General features: G+C 39.3%; 1 protein-coding gene across 1 annotated transcript in view; it reads right to left on the reverse strand.

The window, feature by feature from the left end:
- LOC141423993 (cytochrome P450 3A11-like) overlaps positions 1-10493 on the reverse strand; it is a 29306-nt gene extending 18813 nt beyond the window's left edge. Inside the window, exons 1-5 of the mRNA XM_074075584.1 lie at positions 10260-10493; positions 7131-7224; positions 6062-6114; positions 4520-4619; positions 547-660 (exon numbers count right to left, since the gene is read on the reverse strand). Coding sequence (XP_073931685.1) covers positions 547-660; positions 4520-4619; positions 6062-6114; positions 7131-7224; positions 10260-10330 — 432 coding nt within the window. The 5' untranslated portion in view covers positions 10331-10493. The remainder of the gene's footprint in view (positions 1-546; positions 661-4519; positions 4620-6061; positions 6115-7130; positions 7225-10259) is intronic.
- Between the last annotated feature and the right edge of the window lie 229 nt (positions 10494-10722).

Consider the following 10722-nt stretch of genomic DNA (forward strand, 5'->3'; position numbering starts at 1 on the left):
AAAACAAAAGGTCATTCCTAGTTGAGGGATGGTGGCTTATACCTGCAATCCTGGCTAAGTAGGAGACTGAGATAGATCTGGAGGATTGCAATTCAATGTCAGCCCAGGAAAAAAGTGTTTGTGAGAACCCCATCTTAACTAATAGCTGGGTGTGGTGGCACATGACTGTCATCCTACCTACTTGGGATCCGGAGGATCACAGTTGGAGCTAAGGCAGCCTGGGCAAAAAGATCACAAGACCTCATATCAACAGTAAAACTGTGGTGCTGCACACTTGTCGTCTCAGATAGAGCGGGAAGCACAAATAGCACAATGTGCTAGATCACGTTATCTCCAAAATAATACAGCAGAAAGGTGTGGCTTAACTAATAGAGCACCTGTCCAGAAAGTGCCAACCCCAGTAATACTCCCCCCATACAAAAAAAGACCATTTTTAGGAAGTTCAAACTCTGAGAAGTACCTCTTGGAAAGGGACAATAACCTTAGTTTCTGCCTGTCTCCAGGTTTGTTCTGTAAGTCTCTAGTGAAATATCTTTATTTTCTTACCTCCTTCAGTTTTCCACTGGTGAATGCTGGAGACAGCAATGCTCGTATCCTCTTCCACTCCTCATCCTTAGCTATAGAGACAGCTTTTCCCATAAATCCAAGTGGACCAATGTCCTATACTCCAAAAAATACATTTTGCTTATATTAATTGTGGATATCTCCACAGTGATAGAAAATCTGTTAAAGATAAGCTAGTACAACCACTTGGAAAACCAATATGGAGAATTCTTTAAAACTAAACATAGATTTGCCATATGATCCAGCAATACCTCTCCTAGGGATATACCCTAAGGAATGCAACTCAGGTTACTCCAGAGGCACCTGCACACCCATGTTAACCGCAGCACTTTCCACAATAGCCAAGTTATGGAAACAGCCAAGATGTTCCACTACTGATGAATGGATTAAGAAAATGTGGTATTTATAAACAATGGAATTTTACTCAGCCACAAAGAAGAATGAAATTTTGTCATTTTCAAGTAAATGGAAGGAACTGGAGAAAATCTTCTTAAGTGAAGTCAGCCCGGCTCAGAAGGCCAAAAATCATATGTTCTCCCTCATATGCAGACTTTAGACCTAAAACAAATGAACTAATATTATTGGACATGGGTCACACGCTAAGGAGAGAATACATACAGGAAGACTAGGGAAAGGGAAGGAAACCAAAAACCTGAAAGTGTTTGATGTACCCATTGCAGAGGAGCTAATAAAGTAATTTTGAACTGATAGAGGCCACTATGAGAAGATGACTGGGAAGTAGTGAAGAGATCTGGTAGAGATGAACCAATGTGTGTTGTAATACACATGTGCATGGAAGTAATGCTAGGAATTTCTCTGTATATCTAGCTCTATCTCAAACTAGCAAAAATGCTATGCCTTGCTTGTTATCTCTTATGTCCTCTCTTCAACAAAATTGGAGAAGAGGGCAGAACAGGTTCTTCCTGGAAGCAAGGGGCTGCGGGGAGAGATGACCCAAACAATGTATGTGCATATAAATAAATGAATAACAAAATTTTAAAAAATCAAGAAAACATACAAACCACTAGCTAACCTTACTGGGGGCAAGAGGGAGTAAAACTGCATATAGCTAAATATAGAATGGATAAGGAAAATATAATCATCACAACAGAAGAAATTAAAAATCATAAGATTATATTGTATAATCGATTCAAAAATTTTCAATAAATGTGAATAAATGAATTTTTTTAAAAAGAAAATCTGTTAAAGAGATACCACTTGTTTACCAAATATTTAACAATTGTCTCTTAGGTGGCAGGTCCCATGCCAGATGCTCAGTAAACATTTTTCAGTTTCCCTGTTACCTATAAGAATGAAAGAGCACCCAACCACCTGATATGGTTTTAAGCCTTTGTATTCTTGTCTGCATTTGAATGCCAACTGCTTTTGTGTGGGGGAAACTGTTCTTCCAGGCGCAAAGGACTTTAATACTTAAAGTGATAGCAATTTATTTATCATTCTAAAGGAAAAAGGCAACCACATAGAATTTCATTCCCACTCATTCTTTAGTCAGAGACACAGGAGAAAGAAAGAAAATTCTACTTCAGGCTGAAAGCTTTCTCCATAGTGACATTTTCTTCTAAAATAGAATCTTCCAACACCCTTTTATGATAAAAACTCGGCAGAGTAGGAACAGATGTAAACATCCTCAACTTTATAAAAAGCACTTACAAATAAAATCTTCAGCTAACTTCATACTTCATGGTGGGAGGCTGAATGTTTCTTTTAAGACCAGGAAAAAAATTAAAGGACTCTGCTCTCATCCCTCTTATTCAACATCATTTTGGGTGTCCTTGCTAGTGCAATACGGCAAGAAAATGAAATACAAATTATGTAGATTACAGAAGGGAGTGTAGATGTTTCTCTGGTTTCAAGTGCCATCATTATCAAGGTAGATCTCAGACAACACACAAAAAATTTGCAACTAATAAGTGAGTTTGGTAATGTTGTAGGATAAAAGATGAACACCAAAGTCAATTCCATTTGTATGTACTAATAATAATCTGTAAAAATATGAAGAACACAATACCATATGCAAACACTACAAGAAGGTGAAATACTTAGGTATAAAGTTCACAAGATATGTGTGAGTCTCTAAGCTGAGACTTACACACTGTCGATGAGAGTAATCAAAGGAAACCAAAAGAAGTGCACAGGCACATTGTCTTCATGGGATGGAAGCTGCCATAATATATTAAATATAAAGAGTGTTCCTATATGAATTTATAAGTTTAATTCAGCTTGTATCTAGATCTCACCAAGAATTTTTTAGTGATAAACAAGTTTTTTTCTATGTAAGGCAAAGGATGAGAAAGCACAGGGCCATGAATAGCTCATACCATTTTCAAAAATATTTGGGAAGAACCACTCTCTATGACATTAGAATTTTTGTTACAAAAATCAAGACAGTATGGGAAAGGACAAGACGTAGTCATCAATGAAAGAAAGTAGACAATGAAAACCAGACCCATACAAATAGAACTGGCTCTTAATAGTAATGCAAGCGGAATTCCAAGGAGGGCAAGCCTTCACCAGAATGGTGCGGGATCAAGTGGACAAGCATGGTCCTTGACCCAAACCGTATACCTCTTAAAAAATCAGCACAATTAGACTATAGATACAATGATAAGCATTAAAATACAAAAAATTAAAATACAAAAAATACATTTTTTACAAAAAAAACCCCACATAGGAGAGCTAGATTAATAATTATCAGACAAGGCACCAAAATCACCATCCATGAAAAGAAAGATGGATAAGACCATCTTGATAGAAAAAGACAAGCTACACTTGGTGACTTTAAAAGATTGGCAAGAGATGAGGAAGAATGACACCATGTGGTTTGAAGGTGAAAGGATGCAATTGGAGGACATGTTGATTGAAGTTAGCCAGGATCAGAAACACAAAAGGCCCATGTTTTCTCCCACATGTGGAAGATAGATACAAAGATAAACATATACACAAAAACAAAAAAGATCATATACAAAATCACATGCAAAACATCTTTGTGACAATGGAACTACTCTATCAAACTCTGGGAAGGAGGAAAAGGAAAAGAGACTAACAGAGCATCAGTAATATTATAAAACATACCATCTGTGAAGGTAGAGGATATAAGGATGTGTACTGAAAGCTGTTGAAGAAGGGAGGTGGGAGGTAAAGGGATAAGGGAAATGGAACAAGTTGAATTGACCAAAGTATCTCCATAGCTGGACACATTACAAACCCCTTTGAATATCAACTTAAATATTAAAAGACACATATTCATGTTATGAAAGACACATCTTGAAAGATACATCTTTCATATTATGAAAGATTCATATGTAAGGAATCACATATTTTGTGAGCTAAAACCTAAGTATTTCACCTTCTTGTAGTGCTTGCAAGTGCTATAAAAAAAAGGAAGAGTGGGGGGATGTTTGGGGCCGGGGGAGAGTGGACAAAGGAGATTAAGGGGAGGGAATATGGTTTATGGACTTCTTGTACTTTTATGAACTAGTACAAAGAAACCTCTTGCAATAGTTTTAAGAAGGGTTGGCAAGGGGTCAAGAGGGAGAGACAGTAGGAGTGATCTAACCAATGTACAATATAAGCCTATTTGGAATTATCATAATGAATCCCCCCTGTACAACAAAAATATCCTAATAAAAATTACTGGAGAAAAAAGACTGGTGAGAGGGAGTTTTGTGATGAAGGAAGAGTTCTGTCTCATGAATATGCTGGTCTTTGTACAAATCTGTACATTCTTAAATTTGCCAAAAGCTATGGACAAACACAAACACACATACACAATGAGGATCCAAGAAACTTAGGTAATGTTATACAATTAGGACAAACAACATTAGGGGTACATAGACCTTCCTGTACATTGTTTCAGCAAGGTATTGTCAATCAGTAATTATTTCAAAATAAAAACTTAATAAAGATCTCATGTTTTTAAATTTCGGATGCTCACCCGTCTGTTTGTGAAGGTAGAATAAAATTCTTTCACAAGCACTGTTTTAATCATTTCTGCATCCATGATAGCCAACACAGGACTCTTACCATCATACAACCTGTATTGGGAAAACAGAGCTGGCAAATCCTACCTAGTAAGCAGGATTTTGCAACTGGAGTCATACAGAGAAATCAGACTTTTATCCTATCATTACATCATCCATGCCCCTAGTTAGATGTACAATAGATGAAAGCACCTACTCCTTGCTCATATGAAGGATTCTGCTCACAGAAGTCATTGGAGTTCTCAGGAAATAAAGGGTGATGTGGCTTAAGCATGGAAGAGATCATTAAAAGCAAAATAGCTCTTCAAACAGTGCATAATTGGAAATAACATGCAAGCTTTGGCAAGCTGAAATGTTGCATGCATGGGGATTGTCTATACCACTCACCATAATCTCTTTATGTTTAAGATATTTCAATATCTGGGCCAGGGATGTAGCTCAGTGGTAGACTGCTTGCCTAAGATACATTAAGCACTGGGTTCAATTCCAAGCACCAGAAAAAAAATTAAATTTCATACCAAAAAAAGATATTAGATCAGTGAAAAGTTAAACTGTTAAGTAAGCACAAGTGTTAAGGCTGCAAGGAGCAGTTGCACTTGGGTCCTTAGAGGTGCAGTGGTGAGTGCTCTTGTCATTGGGTCACGTGGTCTTTATGGATTATGTCAGCCATCAGAGACTGTGGCCAGCCCTGTGGTTTCTAAGGATAGAAAAGAGAAGATGAAGAGGATGGAAGTGTCTGAGCCTCCTCCCACCTGCTTGTAGCAGAAGAGCACAATGATTACACCTCTTCCAAGGCTCTCACCAAACCTCCAGCAGCTCTGAAAGGGAACATCTGCTGCTATTGGCTCAGAGCACTTTTTATAAAAACCCCATTAAACATTTCAGCTCTCCAGGAAATGCGTTGCTTTAAAAATACCTACATCTGTCCTTCAAAGTCAGTAGAATGCATTAAACAAGGAGATGCCAATAAAGCTACCATTAAAAATTCTAGGCTTACAGAACAAAAGGAAAACTCTATGTTTGTACAGAAAGCTAAAAAGGCTGAGCATAAATTATTTCCCAATCTGCTTTCTATATTTTCCAGCTGGTATTTGAAAGTCATGTATTGCATTCAACGTTGACTTACAGGAGTCTGGGCTTTTAACTAAGAACAGATGATTATGGGAAGGAGACACCATCGTGCAGTTATGATCATGTACTTGAAATAATGCATTTTATGCAACTAAAAAGAGCTAAGGAAAGAAAAAGGAAAAGAGGGCAATAGCCCAACTGGAACAATGTGAGGCAAGGAGTCTGTGAGTCATCACAGCAAGGACAAAACTTTTAATGGACAACACTCTTAACCTAATTCAGACATAAACAGCTGGTGACATGTGGAACCCTGGGTAGCAAAAGCTTCCAATAGCTTTACAGTAGAGAGCTATAGTCCAAGAGTGTGGGTTAATGTCATCCTCATCCTAACAAGTCTACCCAATGCAAGTTTCCAGAATACTCACCCCCACATTTTTCCATACTTTTTGTAGCACTCTGTATCAAATTTCCACAGACCCTCGAAAGAAAAATAAAATGAGAATCCATTATTTTACTGAATGTACCGATTCATGTCTAACTGGGGCACAAATGACTGTAATCCATTAAATCAAGTTGATTGTCCCTCCCTGGCAGTTAGAGGGGGGCCCTTATTCCATGTCAGAGGAGAATGCAGAGAAAAGGCAGGAGATACTTGAAATGGGTTATTTAAAGTCATTCTTTAATTTTCTCAGTGTATCAACAATATTGAAGGAATTATTGTCTGCACAGGTTATGTAGCTGTTTATCTAGAGTGATGTTTGCTTGTACATAAGTTGTGTCTAAAATCCTGAGATAAACTGAACTGTGGGGAAGTAAGTTTTCTGGGGCTGTGCACACTCTCATCTTCTCATTCAGTGTGCTTTTCACTTAACTCATGACATCCCTCTAGAATCTCGTGGAATTCTCTTGTTCTGTCTCTTAAATATCAAACAGATGTCGTGAGTGGCAAAAGCTTGGATGGAGCAGTGGAAATAACTACAGGAGATTCAGTAGTCGTTGAGAAAATTAAGTATATGCAAATCCCCCAAAAGAAAATGCACCGACTTCCTCATAAACTGATGTTTCAGAGCTATTTATCAGGAAGGGGAGAAAAAGCTCTTTATGAGTTCTGGTACAAACAGGAAAATTTGGATCTGGTGCACACAGGTGGATGAGGTGCTACTGGGGAACCCCTTCATACATTTCTCCTAGTACTAATTAAACACTATAGCTTTCCAAAATCTGCACTAGACAAAAACAAAACCCTTTTTTCATAGTCACTGAGAATCATGTCCTTAACATTAAATGCTGGTGTGCCAGAGATGTGAGCTGTTCCACTGAGGTAAATATGAGTCCCTCCAAAATTGACCACAGAGCCCTAGGGAAAGCTGCCCATGCTTTGGGTGGTACCCACAAACAGTTTCTGAAAGTCTGAAACCCCAGAACTTCCTCCCTTTTACTGATAAAACTAAGCCTTTATTTGGAAAAAAAAATGTGAGTTCAAACTGCACTCACCTTGATGTATGACAAAGAAGTTCCCAAAAGAGGGAGAGGTTTTGGCCCAGGAATCCCCAGCTTCTTAAAAAGTCCATATCCATGGGTCCCATATCTATGAAGTGAAAGAGAATGCAAGGTCACAAGGAGTTTGATTTTAGGAATATGGGGATTCACCACTCACCAACATAGGATTTGAAACAATAAAACCAGGGAGGTAACATACAGGCAATAAATAACAGCAAAAAGTCAAACAGCAATAATTACTTCACTCACTATTTCCTTTCCCACCTCCACTGTGAGACACCTAAATTCACAATGATTATCTAAAACTAGCTGATGTCTTTATGCTTTAATCTATACTTGGTAAACATCCCCAAACTTCAGGGTCCCTGAGAGATTCAGGTTAGAAAATTTCCAGGGCATTTTATTTGGTTATGTTCAATTTTAGGTAATTGCTTTTTCCATGAAGTGGTGATTGTCATTCTTCTAGAAAGGGTGAAATTTTGTCTTGTGTTCTGATAACATTTTACATAATACACCTACTCAATAACATAGGTTTGTAAAGAGTCTATGGTAACATTTTTTTCTTATTTTTAAAATATTTTTATTTTTCCCTTCCTGTAAGCCATATTCATATTTTAGAACCTAGACCTTATTAAATCCCAGAACACATGAACACAGTCACAGTGTTCTCAGTTCTATAGAATGACAACTGTATTCATGGCTTCCAAAAAATTTGAACACATTCTGGAGACTCCTAAACCTGTGGTGTCAGAGAATGTGGTTGTCTTGAGCTATAGCTAAGGCTGATATCCGATGTGTTTCCTGAAGGACACTGTGCAGTTGAATAAATGGCCAAAGTTCAATTTTCAGACCATTCTTCTCCTCATAAAATCTGGACCTCCAACTGGTGATAGCCTATTGGTAAGAACAGTGACAGCCATGGTAATATTGACCAAGACTATCAGTTACAAAGAAGTCAGTTTACTGCCCCTGTGCACCAACTATCTCTATGCAAAAGCCCACTGGGTCTGGTCTTCCCTGGGGCAGGGCTGCCAACAACTGATCACTGATGTGAGATTATCTGGACTCTGACAGCTGGGGGTTCTGGATCTTGAAAATTTTCCCACTCAGTGTGACTGACAGATGTCAGACTAGGGAAAGAAGACAGACTGAGGAAAGAGACTGCCAGTAACTATTTTAAACTTGCTGCTGCTGTTGGTCTCACAAGGTCGACCTTATAGCAGCAAATTGAGAAAACATGGCTGAAGCGTATGGTATATATAAATGTTATTATCACTGAGGAATGCTTTCAGCTACAACAGAGAAAGTTTCCCAAAATTCAGGTAACCTCCCATTACTAGCAATGGATGTATTATGCAAAATTATATAAGAAACCATGGCCAGGTGTGGTGGTTCAGACCTGTAATCCCAAGAGTGCAGTAGGTGGTTATTTGGACACTGGGGTTCAAGGCTAGCCTGGGTAAAACGTGGTGAGATGCAACCTCAGAAAGCAAGCTGCCTGTGGTGCTCACCTGTTATTGGAGACTGGGTGAGTGCCTCAGGCTCTTGTCTGGAGATGCGAGAGACAGGAGTGTGTGGCAAAGTAGCAAAATGTATTGAAAGCAGAAAATGAAAGTAATATCATCAAAGGAGAATGTGTACTCCAGCCCTGCAACGCAAGAGCCCCTTGGTCTGGGGTCTCCCTGGCTTTTATGTGGCTTGAATCAGGTTGGCAAGAGAAAGTTGGACATTCCTACAGGTAGGGTAAATTAGCAAATTTGATTGAGAGGTAGATATTATATATCTGATCTCTGACTACACATGTTCCTTTCCATAATTCGCTCTGCTATAGTTGTATGTGTGAGAGGCAAGTACTATCTATGAAGCCCTAAGTAGGGAAAAACACACCTGAAAAGTTACTACAGTGACAGGTGTGCTACACTGCACAGGTCTTCAGAACTGGTTAGAACTGGTAATTGCCCTTTCCCCACTTTGCAGGATGCAGGGGACCACAAGAAGTCCAGTGCTAACCTTGACAGGGGCATTTTGGGGCAGTCTGGGGGATGGTTTGGATCTTCTCTTCCCTGCCAGTCTTCACATTTAACCTTGTATGCCCTGGACAGCTACATCACAACTGTCATCACAGCTGTGCCAAAGGTGAAGGTGAGGGGATTGAGGTCCATGGCTGGACCTGGGCAAGAGAATGAGATCCTGTCTGAAAAATAAACGAAAGCACAAAGGACTGGAAGTGTGGATCAAGTGGTGGAGACCCTGCATACCAATTTCCTGAGTTCTAGTACTGCCAAAAACACATAATATAGTTCAGATAGTTAAATTAATACCTTGTTTCTTCTTCTCTATAGGTGAGTGTTAAGGTAGTATTGGTTTTAACATTCTGTAAAAATCATGTAAATCCTGTAAAATGGCATTAAAATGAAATAAAGTATGCTTGAAGGTTTCACTAGAAAGGGCCTATTAGGGGTTGGGGTAACTCTCCATGACTTAACACCAGCTGTTCTCTGCTCTAAATACTCATTGTTTACAAGTGAATAACTCTTCATGTTGAAGGATGGAGAAATTGTTCTTTAGGAGTGACTCATAGTTTAAGGATGTCACAAAAATTGGAGAGTATCATTCTGATCCTTCCATGAAGTCTGTGGTGTACTTTGGAACTTTAGGTAAACCATGCAAGAGTGTGGAAGGAAAAGCAGCAGGAAAAACCACATCTAGAAGGATCAAGACTTCCCCCATATTTCTGCAGCAGATAAAACAAATAATGAGACAGAAAGCCAAACAACCTGGCTGCCCCCAGGATTTACAAGGCTTGGGAAGGAGACGAGTTTCCCACTGCACTGGGCCATACATTTGTGATCTGTGTCAGCTAAAATCTGGTTGATTAGTCTAGGACAAAACTGAGAGTCATTCAGCTCATCACCAGGAACAAACCTTGTCAATAGTCTTCCTTGCCACAGGAATATGGACTTAGGACCTCAAGGGATCAGAAAAGACCCAGAAGAGCACTGGTGTTTATATCAACTATGCCCCCCAGTACCTTTTGATCTTCTAAACAGATAAGAGAAATAGGGGCCTGATTGGCACCCCAACTTTGTGCATACAGAGGAGAGGAGCCTGGTGGTTACTCACAGATAGAGGACTACAAAGGTGGTAGCCAGGAGGACCCAGGTCTCTATGGAAAAGTTGGGGAACAGGTCCATGGCCAATCTCCTTCAGCAATTCTCTCTTTTGAGTTTTTCTTCCAGCTGATTCTCCTGCCTTTTGCAAATCTGGACCTACTGGCCTCCTCTTCCAGTGCTGCTGTAATTCAGGGAGTCCAGCCTGCAGTGTTTACATACTGGGAAAGGAGGCAGGGGCAGGGCAGCAATAGCAGAGTTTGGGCATCAGGACAAGGAGGAGTTAGCACAGTATTGTGCTCAACCCTTCTTCGACCACTTTTGAGTTTATTTTCTTTCAAAAATCAATGAGCAACTCAGCTAATGTTTTTGGAATAACCAAAGGTTATTCTTATCAGTAACTCAAGTGAAGACATCAGCATTAAATTTGATCTAACTCACCCTTATCTCCTTGGCAGTTCTCATTACAAAATCCA

The sequence above is a fragment of the Castor canadensis genome, chromosome 6 (assembly GCF_047511655.1).
Source record: "Castor canadensis chromosome 6, mCasCan1.hap1v2, whole genome shotgun sequence".
Lineage (NCBI taxonomy): Eukaryota > Metazoa > Chordata > Mammalia > Rodentia > Castoridae > Castor > Castor canadensis.